Source organism: Psammomys obesus, unplaced genomic scaffold (genome assembly GCF_907164565.1).
Source record: "Psammomys obesus unplaced genomic scaffold, mPsaObe1.curated_primary_1811, whole genome shotgun sequence".
NCBI lineage: Eukaryota > Metazoa > Chordata > Mammalia > Rodentia > Muridae > Psammomys > Psammomys obesus.
The window spans coordinates 22032438-22054754 of NW_026596046.1; the positions used below are offsets into that span (position 1 = coordinate 22032438).

The 22317-nt window shown below is 46.8% G+C and overlaps 1 protein-coding gene across 4 annotated transcripts in view; it reads right to left on the minus strand.

The window, feature by feature from the left end:
* Window positions 1-22317, minus strand: part of Arnt2 (aryl hydrocarbon receptor nuclear translocator 2) — a 153340-nt gene that overhangs the window by 104291 nt on the left and 26732 nt on the right. For 3 of the 4 annotated variants that reach the window (XM_055623203.1, XM_055623204.1, XM_055623201.1), the window contains exons 2-3: window positions 10236-10350; window positions 3897-3944 (exon numbers count right to left, since the gene is read on the minus strand). In XM_055623203.1, the coding sequence (XP_055479178.1) occupies window positions 3897-3944; window positions 10236-10348 (161 nt within the window). In that variant the 5' untranslated portion in view covers window positions 10349-10350. Of the gene's footprint in view, window positions 1-3896; window positions 3945-10235; window positions 10351-18584; window positions 18648-18739; window positions 18755-22317 lie in introns of those variants that run through there. The other variant, XM_055623202.1, reaches the window with a different exon arrangement.

The window sequence follows — 22317 nt, forward strand, 5'->3', positions numbered from 1 at the left end:
ATTCACTGACCAGTGCAGGAAATGGTACAATAATCTTAAGTTCTATGAAATAAGCCTGAGCTTCTCGCATTTAAAAGAACCAAGCATTTTAAAAGAACCAAGACCTGCCAGTTGCCTGGCAACAAGATCTGAGAAACAAGTGGTATGCATTGATGTGCATGATTTCATTTTGAAGCCCTCAAGGATATAGAGGAGAGGGAATGCTATCTTGTGAAAAGAGAATAATACATGCTTAAGACCCTATTCACTGGTCCAAGTTCATCTTCTCCCCCAGAGGGGACAATGGAATCAATCTGTTAGGCCTGAGAATGTGGTATCTATGAGCACCCATAATTGCTGGAAGGCAGGCAGCCACAGTAAGGAAACCTGTCGCTACATATGTGGGAGCAGGGTAGGGACACTGCAGCAAGAACAGCTGGGGTGCAAGAGGAGGTGACACCTCTGCTGAACCAAAAAGACCAGAGCTTTGCCCCAGGGGGACAACTGAGGGAATCAAGGGCAAAGAAGGAGGTGCAGCTAGCTGCATGCTGACTTGTATTTCTTTTCCAGCTCTGCTGCAAAGGTGCCTCCAGAGTTTACTTAGAATAGTAGGGGGGTCATCCATCTTGATTTACATACAGAAAGGGGACACTTCGTAAACTCTCCTCTTGATGTCCATGAGGTGCTGACACAATCATGGTGTCATTCTCCTGCGACCTAAAGATTAAGGCCATAGAAGATTATGAAAGTATGTGATGAGGAGGGCTCCTTAAACAGAAGTCTTAGTGAGTACATGCAGGAACCCCAGAACCCAAGTCAATGAAGGCAGGACTGACTAAGAGGAGCCATGCAGTTTTGTGCTAAGCCTGAATGCCTCTCATTGCCTCACCTGACACAGGGAAGAGGTCCGAGGAAGTGTAAAGTACATGGAGAGTACAGTGTGTAACTCTGACTTTTGATAATCACTTGGGAATGTCAGTTGTCCACACTCTGAAACAGTAACTGGAATGTCACTTCCCCACTAGTGGCAGCAGATGGCACCTGCAGCACAGAAGCATCCTGTGTATTCAAGTGGGAAGCTACCCTGGGCTGGCCAGTGTTGTGAGAAGGCTTAGGCCTTCCTTTGAGTGCAGGCTTGTGGATTGGCTATGCTATCAGGATGCTGACCTTTTGAAGGATGGATGCTACTAGGTTCTGGAGTCCTTTGGGGGAGGTTTATGCTTTGGTCTGGTGTGTCATCAGTCTTCTAGAGGCAGAGAGCTCATCCCTGCCTGCTGTTAGGGACTGTGAGGGAATAGAAGTCAAGCCCAGTGGTAGCCAGTGAAGGCAGCTTCCTTAGGCCATGCTGAGAAAGAAAGCCAAGCTTTAGATTTGCATTCCTGAACCTCTTGAGCAAAGAGACTCCCTCTTTTGAAGCTCATGTGACCCATATCCATTACCTTGAGATTATTTGTCACTGTCTCCTTTGGGCACCCACATCGACACCCAGCTCCCTAACAGTATACACATGTGATCAGGCCTTCGACGGGGCTCCAGCCACCATAATGCAGCTGATATGTCTTGGACCATATTTCCCAAATCCAAAGTCAAGGTATAAAGCATGATGATAAGCAGAACATAAAGATCCAGGACCATCCTTGAGAAAATCTGGGAATGCTCTCTAGACTTACAGCATGAGGCAGAGATCATGATACTGCATCTGCCCAGATTATGAATCAACTAATAAGGATGGGAACTGTCTTGCATCACAGTCTCCTTGCCTGATGGGACTACTATGAACTGACTGCAGGCATGGGGGCAGGAACTGGGAGAGGCCTTAGAGTGTACCTTACAAAGGCTGGCAGGAGACCCCTGGATGATTAAGTGGAAGGTAGGGAGTGAACTTGGTTGTCTCCCCCACCCTGAGCAACTCAGATGTGCCCATAGGTCTGTCAGCCATGGATTATTTCAAATACCATATTGTACTGAAGTCAGTGCCTCTGGGGTCCCATGAACTCAGCCCTGTAAGTAACAGCACATGCTGAAGGCACATTCCAGCTCTCTCTTATTTTTAAGGCACAGAGGAAAGGATGTGGTTGGTAGAAGCCAAGGACTGAACTTGACTGTGTAACATGTGACTCACTGGCAGGCTCAGAGTGTTTCACAGTGTGAGGTTATTGCCTCCTCACAGTTGGGCCCAAGACAATGAACTCTGTGTATCTCTGCTGTTCTTTCTTCACTGACACTGATCTGCAATGTCAATCTATGTTGCTCTTCCTCTTTACATCCTGAGAACCAGCATCGCCATTTCCTGAGGTTAACATGCTGTGGTATGTAATCTCAAGGGAACTTTGATTTAGAGGACTAAATGTCATTGTTTCTTCTACAGAGAGGCTGTGTATGGTAAGATAAAGCTCGACAGAGAGAGACAGAGACAGAGATCAGAGACAGAAAGACACAGACAGACAAGCACACATGGACATACACACAGAGACAGAAAGAGAGAACAGAGACAGACAGACAAACACACAGACACACACATAGAGAAAGAGAGGGAGAACAGAGACAGACAAACACACAGAGAGAGACAGACGGGGGGGGTGGCGGAGAACCATTTCTGAGGCTAGCTCCTTTCTAGTAACAGAACACCCCTTGCTATTAAGGCACATCTTTAGAAACATGGACATCCAAGATGCATGACCATGTCTGCACAGGAAGAGGTAATGGTTGTTGTTGATTACATCTTGTTTTGATTGGAAACTTCAAGGTCACTAATGGGTTAGAAATGTGTTCTCAGCTCATCTCTTATGCTTCACTTGAGGATGAAGCTGGGAAATGGGTGAGCCTGGTCTCAGTGGTAAAGTTCATGAGATGAGGAGATATTTACTATAGACTTGAAGCCTGGGAATCCCTGGGAGGGTCATGCAGCCCTCCTGCATTTGTAGAGAACACTGCTTAACTCACAGCTATCATTTTGGTTATGGTTAAAAAGAACCAAAGGCCCAGCATGGAGAAAAGTAGACAGCCACTTCAGTGTGCTATGTGGACATCACACTTCTCAATACTGCTTTAAACATCCAAGACTGTTAGTCCAACTGGAATAGGAATACAGCAGACATCTATCACCCGCCATAAATTTCTAAAATCAACAACTACAAATGAGGTCTGAGTGATGGGGGCACCAGGGCAAGCCCTGCTGTAAGAAAAGAGGCATGGTAAGAATGAGGGAACAATGCCTGTTTTCAGCACACTTCCAAGTGTCCCACAATGTCTCAAACAAAACAAACTGACTCAGAAGCTATGGTTCATGCTACCTTATACCACCAGCCTGGTGACATGGGAGCCTTACTAAAAGGCAGGATATGCACAGGCCAGCCTCACAGAGCCAGCTAAAGATGGTGTCACATAGTCAGAAGCTTGATTGTGAGGACCTTGATATCACCTCCAAACAGGCTATACGTTTCTTGTAGTTCTCCTTATTTTCCTTAGTAGAAAGAAAGAATTCATGTTGATCATTTTCTCTATACTTGAACCCTCTGTTTGTTTTTCAAAAGGGAGTCCATCAAAGTTAGTAGTTACTGTTTAATTTAAGAGCAAACAGAATTAAGAACTAATTAATTACTCCTCTTTTTATTTGCTACAGGTTTTTGAGACAGGTTCTTGCTATGTAGCTCAGATTTGCCTTAAAATTGCCATCCTCCTGCCTCATGCTCCCAAGTGCTGAGATTTCAAGCATATACCATCAGGCTAAGCTTGGGACACATCAGGATTACTAATAGCTGTCTGTCACTAGGTCAAATACTTGCACTAAACAAGGCATACACAAAAAGGTGAAAATATAGACACTGGCTTGCTCAATGACAAGAGGCACCAAGTGCCCGTGCATGCCAGTCAGGTGACTGCTGGCTGTTGGCTTAAGAAAGGTAAAATAGACTCACCTTGAAAATTTACTGGGACCTTCACCATCTTCATCATCGAAGTCCATTCTGAAAAGTCAAAGCCACAGGTGAGCACTAGTACAAGTTTCAGAAGACTGTAATTGGTTACATGAGTTGTGAGAGCAAGGAGACCTTCACCCCATCACAGCAATATGCAATGCTTCCAACCTCAGGTGGTGCTAAACAGAATCCCTACAGTCACAAGAAAAAAAAAATCACAAATGAAAGGTCTCCAGTGTGTACACTGTTAGTTCTCTGGTCAGAAATGGGAATACTCAAAGTGCCAACTTGTCCCATCTAGGTCACCAACGGATGATCCAGGCATGTTGGGGGAAGATATCAATATTTCTTGTCTCCCATTATCTCTGGGGTATGTGGGTCCCTCCACCTCATGTATTCCATATCAACACTTCATTTCTAAACTTTATGGTATATTGCTTAAGGGATTTAGAAACAGTAAGTTCAAAGGGTGATGAAGCAATATCTAGGAACAGGGGCCCTGTCTGGGAATACTGCTTATAACTTGGTGAGTCTCCACGAACCTCTTGGGCAAAGGTCATTCAAGACCATCATTCTCTTACACCAAGGATCAAACAGGAGCTTGCTGAGGAGGAAATGGCCATGTGGTACCAAAATCACTCAGGTTGGTTGTCTGCTTGATGAAGCTCATGAAATTACTCTTCAGACTGCTTCTTTATTGAGCCTTCTCTTTTAACATCAAACAATGTCTTGATGAATTCTTTATTAACTAGAACCCCAAATGTTCCTTCTCAAAAACCCAAGTTCTTATACTGTCAGCAAACACAGGTGTTAGGGCACAGGGGAACCTAACTATGATCAAGTATACTCAGAGTTTCTGAGGAAGAAAATGAAACACCAACAGTAAGTAAGGCTCCTGAGGGAGGCATCTGCAAGCCCTAAATTACCCTGCCATTTCCCTCATCTCTTATTTTAAGTGCGAGGACAGCTGGCTTTTGAGAACGAAGGATCCAAGTTGGTGAGGGATCACATCGGGCAAATTTGGGCATGTCAACCCAGGCTTCACTGTACATAATTCAGGACAAAGACATGCAAAATCTGTCCTCCCTCCCTTCATTTTGCCATATCTGATCCTAGTTCCTAGGTCCTTAGTTCTTCACAGGCTTGAAGGATTTGATGAGGCACATTCTCATGATCCAAGTAGGAGGGAGGCTGGTTGCCTGCCAGCTAGGTCTGAGGAATCCCATGTTTTAGCAGCTTATTATGAGAATGGAGTGTGCTGGGATACACAGCAAGATTCTGCTAAAACAATAAATAAACAAAGAATGGAGTCTGTGCCAGAAGACCACAGCTACAGATGCCAGAGCTCACAGGAAGGGTGACCTTCATTCCCTAGTCGGTAAAGGCATGGGTAATAATTGACCCAGGATGTGCACAGGGTACCCAGGCCACCAAGAAGCAGTCACGTTACACATGAAGAGACATCTTTGTCTACATACCCCAAGATGGGTTTTGTATAAATATCCCAGTGAAATGTATGGTGGCCTCTAGGTTTTGCAGTAACATGAGGGACCTAGGAACTAGGATTAAATAAGATAAAATGAAGGGAGAGAGGAAAGCTTTTGCATGTCTTTGTCCTGAATTGTGTACTGTGTAGCCTGAGTTCACATGCCCAAAATTGCCTGATGGGATTCCTCACCAACTTGAATCCTCGGTTCTCAAAGGCCAACTGTCCTCACACTAAAAAATACGAGAAGAGAAAAATGTCAGTTGTGATAACAAAAATGCCTCAGTACAAAGAGAAAAGGAACTGGGCGAGAAGAAGGGAAAAGAAAGACTATATGCATGCCACCAGGGAGACGGTGGCATGTACCTGTCCCCACAGCCATTATTACGCAAGTCCAGCACTGGAACACTGAGCTGTCCACAGGACAAGTGGAGTTGAGTGTTGAAATTCTAAATAAAGAAAGCTCATTAATATCCTGTATAATTACTAAGCTATCAACTCACCTTCCTGGAAACTACATGTGGGAAATAACCACCAAAAATGTAACTGAGGCCAACTGCATTTTTGCAGAGCCACACTGCCACCTAGTGCTTACAAAGGAAAGATCAGCTTCTCTGCCTACCATGTTTAGCGTTTTCAAAATTCCAAAGAACTTTGGATTTATTAAAACCTCAAACGGGTGTCAAATTCACAGTTATCTTTAAAATTACATTCAGTTCAATTTGACATCAAAGTTTCTATAACGTGTGTGTGTGTGTATGTTTGCTCTTGAACTCTTGTGCTTGCCTGTGTGGGTAGAGGTAGTTACTTGAGGGAGTAAGCTCTCTCCTTCTACCATGGGGATCTGATTATCTAACTTGGGTCATCAGGCATGGCACCAAGTGTCTGTACCACTGAGCTATCTCAAGGCGTTTTCATCACAGAGTTGACCAGTCAGCCCCCACTGCAGGCCTAAAGATCAATGAGATTTTGGGGGTGACCAAGGACAGGGTATTCTTGGGTTCCATGACTTCAGTGCTGACAAAGTCTCAAGCAAGTCAGGATGGTTAGTCACTCTCATTTTAACAGTTTTTTTACCCAATACCCTATGGGACAGATAGTTTGGGAAGTGAGTTGTATAAAAAATGGTCCCAGCTTGGCCATGCGAGCTGCATATCAGGCCAGCAGAAGGTAAAAGAAAAGGATGGTCTGGTCTGGACCCTGTTTATTGGAGTCCACTGGGAACTTGGAATCACTATTTGTATATGAAAAATTAAAGACCAAGAAAGTATTCCTATCTGTGCAAGCATGCAATCACATACATGTAGCATGTAGAAACTGCACCCACCACCTATAGGTATATATGTAATCATACACATGTAGCACAGAGAGAAACTGCCCCTACCACCCGAGTGTATATTCAATCACACACATGTAGCATGTAGAATTGCGCCTACTGTCTATGAGTGTGTATTCGATCACACATATGTAGCATGGAGAGGAACTGTACCTTCCCACCCGTGAGTATGTATGCAATCACATATATGCAGCATAGAGAGAAAATGAACCTACCTGTGTGGACTCACACTTAGGCAGCAATAATGTTTAGTAATTTGGAAAGGCATGAATAAAGTGTGCCTAGCCTAGGAGATAAATCAGAACCCACTAGCCTTTCAGCAACACACACACACACACACACACACACACACTCTGTTGCCCCTGACTAAATAAAAGACCTCACAACAACAGTTGCCCAGGTTCTGCATTCAGGTTTCTGCCACCATGTCCAACTTTAAATATGACTACAATAAGCTTCACTTATTTCTTCTGCTATAAAAAGTTAAGTAAATCATCCTTTGTTTTATGTCTTTTATGTTTCTCTATTATACTGAAACATCTGGATAATAAAAAAATCAAACTCTGACTTTAAGCCTTATTGCATTCACTCTTAAAAACAAAACAACAACAACAACAAAAAACCCTCAGCATAGTGAATGAGTGACTGGGTGATACAAGTCTTCAGAAAGTGAGCTGTCAGGAACTCCACAAGGAGAGCAACAGAACCAAAAAATCTGAGCACAGGGGTCTTTCCTGAGACTGATACTCCAACCAAGGACTATGCATGGAGATAACCTAAGACCCCTGCACAGATGTAGCCCATGACAGTTCAATATCCAAGTGGGTTCCATTGTAATAGGAAAACGGACTGTCTCTGACTGAACTGATTGGCCTGATCTTTAATTACCTCCTCCTGAAGGGGAAGCAGCATTACCAGGCCACAGAAGAAGACAATGCAGCCACTCCTGATGAGACCTAATTGAGTAGGATCAGAAGGAAGGAAAGGAAGACCTCCCCTATCAGTGGACTTGGGGAGGGGCATGCATGCAGAGGGTGGAGGAAGGGACGGATTGGGACGGGAGGAAGGAGGGAACCACAGGGGGATACAAAGTGAATAAAGTGTAATTAATAAAGAAAAAAAAAAGAAAGTGAGCTGTCGGTGGTGAGCCTGAATAAGAAGCTTGGACAGGCATTTCAGAGCATAACTTGTGTGAAAAGGAAGCAATGAGAATCTCCCTAGCAGTGCTGTTTAAGAATAACACTGCAACATCAGTAAGAGTTTGCACACAGCATTCGCTTTTTAAGCACAGAGAAAGGTCATTCCAGTACAGTTGTTCCAACAGTGGCTACACAGGAGCAATCCCAGGCCCTGCCACAGGTCCTCAGAACACAGCGGTGACGATGTGCCTGAAAATGTTCCCACTTCAGAGCCTGGATCTGCAGGTTGATATTACATCTGAGCTACATATTTAAACCTGAGGAACACCCACTTACAGAGACAACCTCCTTTCCCCTTCCTTCCTTCCTTCCTTCCTTCCTTCCTTCCTTCCTTCCTTCCTTCCTTCCTTCCCTCCTTCCTTCCTCCCTCCTTCCCTCCTTCCTTCCTTCCCTCCCTCCTTCCTTCCTTCCTTCCTTCCTTCCTTCCTTCCTTCCTTCCTTTTTCCTTCTTCCTTCTTTCTTTATTTTTTAAGCAGGGTCTCAGTTAAACAGTCTGCAGCCCAGACTGGTCCTGACCTCTGGAGTCTCCTGCCTCTATCAATTATTGCTGGGATTTTTCCTCAGTGATAGTGTTTCAGAAACTCAGCCCTGGATGCAAGGCTGTGGGGGGAGCTGATCCATTCCTGTCCATCCCTGTCTACAGCCTCCACCCTCCGTGCCAATGGTTAGCCTAGGAGTGGGCTCAGCTTATCACTTAACTCATCACCGCCACCTCCTCACTAAGGTGGAAAGCACAGCTTTCGCCTGGTGGGAGCCCCTCTTCTTTGCCGAACTTCGGGAGGTCACAGCAAGAATGCGTGTCAGGTGACTTGCTTCAGCTCATTTCTCCCACACATGTGGAGCTACTTTGGAAAGAATCTGAAACTCCTGAACCTTCACCTTGTGTCCCAGCTGCCAGGCAGAGAGGAGCCCTGTTGAAACTCTCACTGCAAACTCTGTCAGAGAAGTGGGAAGAAAGCCCAGCCAGGAAGGACTCACAGCACTAGGCCAGACACACATCCAGAAGGATCCAAATTCTCAAGAGGCCAGTCAGGTCAGCTCTACGAGGCTGTGAAGCACTAGAGAGGAATGGGTGACTGTCCTGAGCACTTGGAACACTTACCTCCATGAGAATGACTCTTGGGTGAGAGAGGAAAGGAATGGGGAAGGGCATGCCAATGCTGCTTTTTCTCCCCTGACATCCCATTCGCTTCCTCTCCCCTGTCTTTCAGTCTCTTCAAGCATGTCCCACAACTCAACAGAAGTAGTTATTTGCAGCACCCGCTGAGGGGACCTAGCAGCAGCAGACAGAACACTGACTGCCTCAGAGAGTGTGCAGGATCAAGAAGAGGCCTGCCTTGCCACCAACCTCAGATTCTCAGCCCCCTGAGTCCTCAGAGTACCCATGCACCTCTGAGGCCCTTTTCCAAAGACCCCACTACACACAGAAGCTGGCACATAAGCTGGCATTATAATACTGTGCTGTTTCATCCTGTCCCTACTCCATCCATTTCAACACAGATCCAGCCTCAAGTCTTGCGGCTTTGGAAGGTATGCTTTGTTCTCACTGGATAGGTGCAATCAGGCACTGTGTGATCAGAAACTGAGCAACCTCATGAGACAGCTTGTTTATTAACTACTTCACTGAACATGAAAAAAAGAGATCAATGGGGTATAGGGCTGAGTAATATATTGAGACAGAAAAATACCAGTTATGTTTTTCCTGAAGGACTTTGGTTGGCTTGATATGGGGTTCTGAGGATAGATGATAACAACATTCAGCACAAATCGGTGCCAGTTCTGGTCTCATCTGCTTGAAATGGTCCTGTGACCTATCAGAGCCAGTAGAGTTGACAATACTTATTCACTTTATTGTCTCATTGAACACATCTGGCTGGCCTTCAGGTGCTGGGTCCTGGCCAGAGGAATTCCTGCATATTCGTAGGAAAGATGAGCACTGGAGGAAAGGTTGGAGGGCCTTAGTTAGATCATTTACAGTCCCTGGGTCTGGGTCTGCCAAATGAGGTTGGAATGTGTGGGCAGTTAAGGGTGGGCTCCTCCCTACGGAGAGCAAGCAGAAGTGAGGCCCAGCAGGATCCCACAGGACACTCTGACTACAAGGACAAGCAAACAGAAATCCCCAGCTGGGTGCCAGGACCCAGAACACTTAGAATCAAATCATGTGCATATTTAGGAATCTTGCAAAATCTAAACAGGATGCAAACTGCTGAGCTTTTACTCTCCAGGAGGGGAAAAAAAAAACAATACTTTTCTAGCTGGGAAAGAGCATTGCTCAACTTTTACTAAATCCAGTTTCCGGAAATGATGGGTCTGCTTACCCGGATCGCCGCTTTCCTCCTCGGGCAGGCATGGCCCCTGCCATTCTCACCTGTCCAGTGGCTGCCATGGGGGCAACAGGCAAGGTCACAGATCCGGGTATGTCTGAAGCCATTTCTGGAGGTCAACAGAGACAAGAAGATTTGTTAATGACAGAAAAACCCAGTAACAAGCAAGAAAGCTGTCCTACTGTCCCACGCAAGCCCACCTGTGAGGAAGCCCAAGGACCTGGAGCTGTGGCGGCTTTGCTCACTGCTGGTCACTTGACTGGGCAGGTCCTGGGATCTCCAGTCTTTCACCTCTGGGCAGTACTCCCAAAGTGAGTGCATGAAAGCAGGTTTGGAGTGGTTAAGGGACTCGCGTCTCCCTGTTCACCTGCAGGCAGGTGTGCTCAGTAGGTAGAAGGGAAAGCCTGAGAGCCACCGCTGGCACCAACCACTGTGCCCGAGAGGAAACTAAATTGCAAAAGTGATTTGCCCTCCCAGTATCCACTGACCTCCACCTTTGCTCCCTCACGGAGCCTAGGCTAGTTCCCCACCCTCAGCAGAGCCTCAGAAGCCCTGACTGTCAGACCCCATGAATTCTGGGGTGCTGAGAGTCTCCCACTAAGTGTCATGAGATTGCCTCAGGCTGAGGCACCTAGGTCTCCCCAGACAAGCTTTTCCAGGAACAAATACTAATTTAAAGAAAGAGAATGTTGGGCAACAGAAGGGAGTGATTTTCTCCCTATTCATCACAGTTAACACATTGTTTCTAATAAGCCAGGCATTTCTGGAACCTCCTTTAACACCAAGTTAAACACCCTTGATTTCAAATCAATCCACAGTCAAAAGTATCTTCTTTGCACTTTCCTGGTTGTCAGGCAACCGGTTCTGCCCTTATCGGTCAGACCAGAAGCCTTTTGTGAGCTGTGCCTGGCCTTTTCCTCTCTGGTCTCAGCCTTTGGGCCTGGTTCTTAGCCCTTGGGCACAGTACCCTCCTCAACACCGGCCCCCTCAGATCAGCTGCTCTTTAGCTGATCTCTTCACCCCACACCCGAAGCACTTCACCAACCTGGGCCACAGGAGGAGGGGGTCTTTTCTGTCACACCCTGAAGTTCAATAGCTGTTGGTACCGTTTTGAAAATTACTCAGATTTTCAAGTATGATTTATGGTTTGCTTCTCCAAGCAAGGGAAGGGAAGGGAAGGAAAGGGCCTGTCTGGTCTGCAAGACATCTTTTGTGTCTCCCCCTGTGAGCTCAGCCCAGCTAAGGAGCTGCACGGTGTGAACAGTGTCCACATGGTGCTCCCCACGGGACTTCCTCTAACTCCTCCTTGTTTGTTCCTTATTTCCTTTGAGCTTCTCTGCTGTACCTAAGGAAGAGAAGTTTGATGTTTGCATTTAAAAAAGAAAAGAAAAAAGAAAGAAAGGTGAACCTTTGGAGCAGCTTTGCTGACACCTCTCTCTGTTCTTTGGAATACAGCCTTCTGCTGGGTTCACTCTTCTTAGCTTAGTCCCTGGGGGGGGGGGGGGGAAGGGACACGCCAGTCTAGAAAAGATATGCTTCAGCAGGACAGTTGGGATAAAGTGTGCATCAGGCTCCTCTGAGGACAAAGGAATGGCCACTGCGGCCGCTGCTGCCCCATCCTGCATCCTATCATTGTTTTTCTCTATAGGAACTAGGAAGTCATGTGACGGTTATCCCATAGGCTAAAAGCACACTTGAGCCATTCCCCTGAAAACTCCTGAGTATTATAATGCTGATATAATCTTAAATCAGCCTCTCATTATGTCCACAAAGCTTGAGTGCACACACTGGGAAGTACCGAGGCGGGGGTGGGGGGAATCCCTCACTTGGGCAGTTACTGGGTTTGTGACTGTAAGGAAGGAAGGGCAGCGACGCCCTGACAAGCCCCTCACAACCCGCTTCTAAGAAGATATTATATGTGTTTCTGAAATAACAGCTGAATTCCCCAGCTTCTCTCAAGTCCTAAGGCTGGAGGTCAGGGCTGTCAATAGCAGACAAGGGCTCCAGGGGAAACAGCGTAGGAAAAGCTGGGCATCGATCTCCCTTATTAAAACTGCCAATGCCCATTACACACATACTGAGAAATCCTATGTGAAGAAGTTACTTTAGCCTTGATTAACCCAGTAGATAACAAATGTCTACGATTCTGGAAACTTAACATTTATTACCTGCTATTCTAGTGCTCCATGCAACATTAGTTTCAGCATTTTAAAGCCAACAACCTCAATGCCTGTGAGTAAGGGAAACATCAGAGTAGAATTGATCTTGACTATCACTTGAAAACCTAGAAAGGTCCACTGCTTCTCTAGGCCAGTCATTTCCAGCTCTGAGCAGGAGGGAACTGAAACAAAATTGCCAATTGTGATCCAACTCGATGAAAGTAAAGTTCCCCAAACCCTGTCTGGCAAGAAAGACCAATAAGGGACACACGGCAAAGACAATGAGATGGCTTTGCACAAGTGTCCTGTTGGCCAATGCATATCCAGCAATCACTTCAGGATCACAGCCCCCCTCGCCCCTGTGCTTTGCTGTCTAGCTCCTCCCTAGAGTATATTTCAGTAACATCGATCTACATGGGGCTAAGAGGAAGACCAAGTGGGTTAGCAGTCAAACAGTTCCCAACAGCTGCTCAAACAGGTGTGAACTAGCAGAATGACTAGGACACTATTGGTCATAGTACCATGCATGAAATGCTCAAAATACTTACTTTGTGAGTTTTTTTTTTTTTAAATTAAGAGTAATGAATGTTAAGAACCTAACACAATGCCTGGGAAAACAAGCTTTCAAACAACAATAACTAAAGCCGTGGACACAGGGATGATAAACAGCTTAGCTTGTTGCCTGGGTTAATAGGGATGAGGTGCTAGTCTAAAACAGGCATTCTTTGTCATGTCAGAGGAAACCTGCTCCTATGTCTATTTTCCCATTTTAGTTAAGGAATAGATATTCTGTTTTATCCAGGGTCATCTACGTTAGTAACCAAAATACAGGTCTAGATATTAAGTAAAACATAAGGAAGATGCAATCCTCCAAGCTAGCATTCATGTTAAAGGTTAAATGTTTCCAGTGTTGACTTTAGGAGACATCTTTAATAGATTCTAGCAAAATAAAAAGCAGGTCTCTCTCCTCTGCCTGTGCACACCCTCCCTTGGAAGATAATGCCTGCTTCTCAAACCTGGCAGTTGTTCCCTTTAACTAACATATAAACAGGCAAAGATTCCAGGATTCTTCTGGAAGATGCTACAGAAATGTTCCTGGCCAGGTCTGAGCCATGGCCTGGTACCAAATACAGCTGGGATGCCCAAACATTAACAGACAGAGTAGCCCTATGGAACAGTGTTGATTTGCTCTAGGGTTTCTGAAGTTCATTCAGAATGAGGTAAAAGGAACCCTGGCGATCACACTGTAAGGGAAGAAATTACTCTTCAGAGTCAGCAAAGTTGACAGTGCAGCCACTGCCACACTCTGCAAATGAGGTCCATGAAGACAGCCTTCCTGGAAGACAGTGCAGCAGCATAAGTAGACATGAAAGTATCGGGCCCCCAGAGAGTCTTAGGACTGAGGAGGTATGTGGTATGAGATGTGGTGAGATATGGTGATGGTGGTGGTGGTGGTGGTGGTGGTGGTGGTGGTGGTGGTGGTGGTGGTGGTGTGTGTGTGAATGTGTGTGTGTTTTACAGAACATAGACAGCCAAGCAGCGGTACACATCAATGCCAATCTAGTTGCTTCTGTGGTAGCAATTACAGGTGGCCTTTAATATCTTAAAGATCTTATTCATTTTTTAATGCTCTAGTTTACTCTGGTCGTAGGTGTGTGCAAATGTGTTTGTACGTGTATACACATATACATGTATGCGCATGTGTATAGAAGCCAGAGTTGGGCGTCATTGGTTGGGTGTCTTCCTCAACTGTTTGCCACCTTAATTTTTGAAACCGAGTCTCTCACTGAACCTGGAACTCACTAATTCTGCTAAACTGCTGGCAGTGAGACCCAAGGGTCCTCTTGTCTCTCTCTCCCTAGTGCGGCAGCTACAGACACTGATCACCATGCCTGGCTTTTACATGAGTCATCCTGAGGACCAGAACTCGGGTTCTCATGCTTTTAGAGCAAGTGCTTTACCGACCGAACCATTCCCACAACTCAGCATGTGCTATTTTAATACTATTTAATGATGTGTTAATTGAATGTCACAGACGATAGCATATTTTTAAACTGTTTCATGAGGAACACACAGTAAAGGCTATATATGGCCAGTGAACTTGAACAATGCATGCATGAGACAGTGGCACAGGAAAGGGGCCCAACAGGCATGTCCAATGACGAACAGCTTGTCTTAGTAACAATGACAGAATTTTGCTCAAGACTTGTATTGGGTACTGTTTCCCTGGAACCCTGCCGCCTTCCTGTCGTGAACTTGACTTCCATCCACCCATGAAGTAGATACAAAGGCATCGCTTATTGAAGACTGGAGAAGGTGGGTGTCAGGCTACAGAGCTAGTGAGTGGCAGAGACTGCTTAGGTTTTAGCCACTCAGTATAGGGCTGCCAGCCTCAGGGTGCCCAGCAGAAGTAGGGTGCCCTGACAACCCCCACCTTTGCTACCCCAAGAAATGAACTGACACGGAGCTTCTCAACCACAATCGCAGTAGAAGGCCCATGGTTCGGGGTCACTCAGTTCAGCCGTGGAGTCACGGGACGTGACACCTCTCCAAGCTTCAGAGGCTTCAATAAGTTAAGCAAACACCTACATTACGAAGTTGTTATGAGGCCAGGAAAGCATGTATGATGTCTACGAGAAGAAATTTCTCTTCTCTATTATTATTATTATTATTATTATTATTATTATTATTATTATTATTATTTCTCCAGGAAAAGAACATATTTCAACATAACGCGCGTACTCTCTCTCCACTCCCTCCCCCTCCTTTGTGTGTGTGTGTGTAAGATAGACACACACACATGCCTACAGAGGATAGTGTTCTATAACTGTTGGGCAAATCACTTCTCTGTGCCATGATTTCCTACCTGTAAAGTAGATGTCCTTAAGTTAGGAGGATCAGAAATACCAATGTACGTGCACTCAGATGGCGCCTGGCGCAAGTAAGCACATTCGTTCAGCTGAACACACACATAGGTGCTAACATAATCATCTTCCTATGAGATTCTTCGCCGCACTTCTGTGATTCTTGTCTTTCTGGCCCTGCCTCACAAGCGTAGAGGGAAGACTACATTCCAGGACCCTTGCTCCTCCCAAAGTATTCGTCTGGGACTGAAGTCACCGAAACATGAAGGCTGTCTGAGAAGGGCTCTTCCTGAGTTGAGCTGCTGTGGCCCCCTTAGGGCTATGTCATTGTGCCAGCTGGCACCTGGCCACATTCTGGGGAGAGCCAGCTGACCGGCACTGAATCTCTCCAGTAGAGTTGTGTGAAGTGGTGAGCCTCCATTTCCTGTGTCGACACCTCTTCTCAAGGCTTCACACACATACAAGCACACATGCATTACACACTGACATACACCATACGAACCACACAGATGCAGTATATATACAAACAACTAGTTGCAGGATCAAGAAAGATGCTAAGGGGACACACACACATTAATACTATGTGTGCACCTTGCCTTGGGCCTGGCAGGGTTACAGTTTCTTCGTCACTAACACAGTACCTGCTCTCATTCCTGCACAGGTTAGAAACATGGCCCCTGGCATCACCCAGGTTCCCACAGCTCCAGACTCCCTTCAGAGGGTTGGTGTATGCTGGCGAGGGAACCCAGAAATTCTGATACTCCACTCTATTCTTAACTCCTATTCCCTATAGGCAGGTCAAGCAAAGGAAGGTCAGGCTTCGGCAAGAAGCCTGGGAGATGAGCCTAACTCACAGATAAGGGTTTGCCACATTTAGTAAGGATGGAGTCTGCTGCACAGAAATTCAAATGCATTCCATGATAACATCACCACACATCATACGCAAATCACCTTAAAATAGATAGAGGGTTTACATGCCATTGTGCATGTAAAAGTTCATAAAGCAGAGGCAAAGCTCCTACCTACGGCTGCCTCTCTGCTCCTCCCACTCACCGGCGCTGCTCCTCTACTCAGATATGGCCCCTCCCACCAGAGATCTGGGGTCATACAGTGGCCATAGCTGGCTATGGTCAACAGTGACTCTCCTGTTCCTAGCCCTCTGTGGGAATGTTTCCCCCACCTACTCAGGCATCCATACTGCTTCTTAGGAGCCATTTCCCTGGCCACCCATGTTATGACGCTCCTGCCATGTCTCTACCAGCTGCTGCTCTTCACCAGGACCCCAAGGCATCCAAGGCAGCTTCTTTTACTCCTGTGGCCCCTCACTGACCTCCTCCAGGTGTGTTATGCCAATACCACCTCCATGGCTCCCCAAACCCTGACAGCAAGCCTGCTGTCCCTGCTACGAGTCTCTCTACCTCTGCTGCGGCCTGGCTTGTGACAGCTTGGCCTCCTGTCCCTCTTATTTGTACCCATGCAGCCAGATCAGATAAGGCCAGCCACTCCATCCTCTTTCTCAACTTCTCCTTGTTCTTACCATTGTGTGGAGTCCCCGCCATGACCAACTTCTTGTTTCTGCACAGTCAGGATGCTGCCACCTCTCCTGTTCACCCTCCTGGCTCCGGGCACATTTCCCTGTCCATCCTTGTACCATATACCATGTTCCCGTCTACCCCAGGACCATTGCACAGACTATGTTCTATGTTCATCCTTCTCTTCACCCAGTTAGCTCCCTGGTCATTTAGACTCAGCTTCAGTATCAAGTCTCAAGGAGGCCAGTTTCCAACCAGCCTTCCCCTCCTCAGTGTAGATATGGTCCACTCTACTTGTATTCCTCCTGAAAGAAAACGAAGGTCACAACAGTCCAGGTGAGAGACCAGGGCTGGGATGACAGAGTCTCAAGGAGGAAGGATGATGTCACCGTCTCAAAATAATGGTGTGTCAGCCTCAAGGCTCAAAAAGGGAAAACCCAAAAAAGAACCTTGGTCACCTGATCCTCCTACACTGAATGGGCAGAAAAGTCTAGAGGAGGAAGAAAAACCATGGCAGGCTGGCTGCGCATTTGCATGTACTATGCCACAGGAGCTTGTGCTAGGACCTGTTGCAAAGAACAAGTGCATCTACGGCCTCCTGTGTCCGTGAACTCAGAGGAGCACAGGGCCTGCAGAACCCGGCACTGCTCTCAGTTCACTCATCTAGCTAAGAAACTGGGTTAACCAGGTATCCCTCCTTTGCTCGGGCTGCTGTCTGCTAGGATCGGAAGCACCATTTGCAAAGCCTATTTTGAGCCACAGGCTGTGCTAGAAGCCGAATGGCAGCCAGAGATTTTTAAAGACCCAATCAAGACTGTGCATGAAGCTGGCTTGGCATTCTACAATGAACGCTGCTGGCAGTGAGAAAGGTAGCCCTGTGCTCTGGGGATGCCACGGAAGGTTCCAGAAGGCTTCCTGAAGGAGGCTAGCCCTGGGATAGCCCATCTATTGTCTACAGAAGCACAGCAGGAGAAGTTCTCTCCTGAATGCAGTCCTTTAATGGCTTCACAACGTCCAAGCACATACCCCATTTCAGTCACCTCTGAAGGGTACACCTTCTGGTTCACTTTCAGTCACTGGAACTTTCTGGAAGCCTTTGAGCCCAAGTGTCACTCTCAATAGATTCAGTTATTCCCCATGTCCAATGTGACTCTTTCGTAATGACCTGTTCTCAGGGTTACTCATCATAGATGACGACCAATGCAGAAACAGACATATCAGCACCCCCAGCAAGTTCAACCCCACCTGCAAGGATCCCCCAGAAAACACCTGCTTGCTAGCTCCTAGACAGCGCTGCAACGAGGCTGTGCGTACATCAGAATATCAGCCCAGACTAAGAGTGATACAGGCTCCACCATGACACACAAAGTGTCTCTGGCCCATGGCTCAGCATCCAGCTATAGACTATTTCTCATTTCAGACCCAGCCATGCTATGTTGGGTTCCTATAAAACAGAGCAGGCAGGAACAGCCTGGGAAAACATGAAACTTGGGGGTATTAAGATGAAAGCAAGAAGAAGAAATAAAAAATAGACATTCTCTTCTCCTTCTCACTATTTCATGGAAATCCACCTATGAGAAAACAGCCCTTGATCTTCACATGGAGAAAACTAACCACATGCAAACTTTCACAATACAAACACATTCAAATAAATAAGAAAGCCAAAAGGCTCTCTGCACGGCAGGAGAAGAGGAAGGAGGCGGCTAAGCAAAGGAAATGCTCCCTCCACACCCATCTTTCCCAGAGCGACACCCGTCACAGATAGCACATCAAATGCTCCAGCCCTACCTTCTCAGAGGGTTGAACAAAGACCTTTCTTCTTTGCGAACAACACCTTCTTAGCAGGATATGCTGCCCGAGTAGAAAAAAATGTCAGAAACCTCTGGGAGCAAACGCACTGCATTTGTATTCTGCTCAGAAAATGTCATCACAGATCTGTTTACCTTAACTGTGGACCATGATTCAGCCGTGACAACTGTCTTGCATACTGATCAATTTATTTGCAGCAAAATTTCCAGCGTTAACTGCTTAGGTTCTGAAAAACTGGATACTTGGATTTTTTTGTGCAGCTGCTGCGGCACATAAAGGAGAGCTCTGAGCTTGTTACCAAAACATTTCAGGGAGAGCCTATAGAGGATTTTTCTTGAAGTGTGGGCAAGGAAGGGCCCACTTCCTCTTCCAGGTAGGAGGCAGAGCTCATGCTTCCCACAGGCCCTCCTCGAGGTGGGATGTCTGTCGCACAATGCATAGGAAAAATGCTGTCAACAGGGAGCACGGGGCTCTGTCAGGCTTTAACGAGATGTGTGACCCTCTCTAAGACACGCCCGTCCCACAGGTGGGATGTGCCAGGCTCTGCAATAGGGCAGGGGGTGGCAGAAACAGGAGGGATTTATGGTTGGGGTCAGGAAATGAGGGAGAGGCCAAGCCCTGCTCTCTTTGGCATCTATCATCCCAGACTGGACACTGAGCCCCTCCCAGCAGGCAGCCCTTGTCCTTGGGGACAAGAAACAGATGCCAGGCAGACTCAGGAGAGGACCTTCCTCTTCTACTAGTCATGGTGGCGCTGGAGGACCCTGTCTCCCCGGATCCCTCTGTGTTCTGAAACACTGGTGTCAATATACAGGTTCCCATCAGCGTCCACGCCCAGAAACCATCTTCTTTTACCTTCCTCTGGCTGAAGGCCCAGTGTCTCTGGGCTAAACTTTACTTTTTCTTATTAAAAAAAAATTTTGTTTCATACAGTATATTCTGATCATGCCGTCCCCTCCCTTAGCTCTTCAAACCCTACCCACTGAACTCAATGTTCTTTCTCTCTCTCCAAAACTAAGACAAAAAATGAAAGTCAAAACAAAGTCCAGTATGTGTTAGTCAGCTACTCTTGGGCAACGGATGTGCCATAGCATGTAACTGATATATGTGGTAACAACCCACTTGGGAAACTAATTTTATCTTTCCCAGCAGGTATCAATTACAAATAGCTTCTTGGTTCGGGGTGAGACTCAATGTGGGACCTCATCTGTTTTGAACCTGTGTAGGACGTCCGTGTGCTGTCACAGTTCCTGTGAGTTCCTATGTGTATCATCAGTCCTGTTGTACTGGAAGAAGCTGTTTCCTCAGGCTTTTTCCTGTCCCCCAGCTCTTAGAATTTTCTCATCTCCTCTTCTGCGTAGGTCCCTGAGCCCTGGAGAGTGGTATGATGAAGACACACCATTTAGGTCTGAGGGTCCAGAAGGCTCACTCTCTGCATATTTAAATTTTATTCTTAAAAGTACTGAACAAAGGTCTGAGCACAGTGAGCCATCTACCCACAAAGGGTTTTATTCCAGAGGCACCCTAACAGCCAGAGCCCTTCAGAGGAAAGGTGGGGTTACTGGCCGTATGAAGACTGGCCAGGACACCTGATGAAAAAGGCTTAAAGTACTCAGGGCAGATTGTCGACCGCCAAGAGGGGCTCCGAGGGGAACTGGGCTAGAACTCAGGCTGAGGCTTACCAAGGCCTGAGTCTAGGCAATCTGGCCGAGAAGGAGGAGAAAATAAAGGGTGTGGGTAACTGGTGGAAGGCCTTGCCAGGGTTTCAGAGCCCTGCACACTCAGAAATGTAAGAACCTCAAGCGAGGCACAGTTCAGAAGCTCTGAGGAACAGAACCCATGTGAGGCAGTCTGTCAGCCTGGAGTACAGCCTTCGAGGAGGAAGAAGAAATGAAACCATCTTCAAACACCTGAGGGGCCTCCCTGCGAGAACCACTGGAGACCAGTTCTCTACTATGGAGGGTTCTTCATGCTGATGACAAATATGAAGGGTAAGGGACAGAAAAAATGACTACGCAAAGCCTGTCCAGAGACAGACTAAGGCTGAGCAGAAACCAAATGAGTGAACGTGTCTGACGTAAAGAAAAAAGCTAATAATTCATGGAACAGTGGTACAGATGAAAGTCACTCAGCTATTACATATCACGATTCAAAGAATAATCTTAGGGGAAATTGCTAGAGTAAGTAAACAGAGCAGGGTGAAAAATATTATATGAGTGTATTTGTCAGGGATCCATCAAGTCCAGCTTCAACCACTCTACCTGTCCGAAACCTACTAGGCAGCTTTAGCTTGTGCGTCTGGGTTTGAATGTTGAATGTGCCCAAAGGGTCTCTATGTGATTCTAGATTTTACTTTCTTTTGTTAAAAAATGAGGGGAACACACCTCCTTCTTCCTGTCCTTTACCTTCACGGAGACTCTGGTGTCTCTGGATACTATCAGTTCTTTCCACTAGCTCACTAGGATCCTCCCCCTCCGGGCTGGCCCTCTGAGGACATCATGTCACTTGCTCTGAGCTGCTCTCTACTCTGTGGTGTTTGGGGAGGTGGTGGAGCCTTCAAGAGGTGGGTACTAGTGGAAGGAAATCCGTCATTTTAGTGTGTGTGCCCTTGATGGGAATAGTAGGACCTGTACTGTGTAAGCGTTCTGTTTTGTTGTTGTCAACTGGACACAAGCTAGAGTCACCTGGAAGGGAGAAAAGTGAATTGAGAAAATGCTTCCGCATGTGCAACATGGTAAATACATGTTCCCCATTATGTATTCATACATAATGGTGCTGGAGAGATGGCTAAGTAGAGAGCACTTGTTGCTTTTGCAGAGGGTAGGAGCTCAGTTCATGGCTCCCACATCTGGCAGCTCACAACCATCTGTAACTCCAGCTCTCCAGGTCATCTGATGCTCTTGTCTTACCTTCAAGGGCACTCACATACATATGTACACGCAGACACACTCACAAACTTAAAAGACAATAACAACAACAAACCACCAGGCAGTGCAGAGCTGCAGAAGACGACACCCAGCACTGCCCTGCCTCCATGTGGGGGTCAGTGGGCACCACTATGATGAACAAATATGTGATGGAGAGGTGGGAAAAATAGGAAAAATGGAGTGGGCCAGAGGGATGCTACACAACAACCTGGAGCTTACGCAGGTGTAGACTCAGCTCCTGAGCCTGCAGCCCAGCCTCCATATCTCCCTGGTCTGGGCAACAACAGAGGCCCCAGATAAGGAAAGGTTCCTCAAAGGACCACTGATGGTGGTCCAAGGTGCCATCAGAGACCATGGTGTGTCTGCGGCCCTGCTGCCACCCCAGGACATGATGAAGCTGAGAACAATGTGTACATACGCAGTCTGTACTGCTGACTGCTGACCTGCTGATGTTCTCAGGCTTTGCTCCTGGGGTGGGGGGAGGGACGGCATGCTGATGTGAGTGGAATGCTGAGGCTCGTGGTCCATGCAGCTGACGAGGTTCATGAATGGTTCAGTGGTCCCGATATGGCCAGAACCCATGTTGATGTCTACCACTGAAGCCTAGGATGTCTGTGTTCTGAGCTACTGTCTGAAGCCATATTAACGTCTAGGGGTGAGGGAAAAGTAGCCCAGCCCCAATCCTGCTAGGCTCTCCTTAACTGATAGCTACTGGTGGGGAGTTTGAGGGGAGAAACGCTCAGCCTCCCTTTGGGGAGAAACGCTCAGCCTCCCTTTGGGGAGAA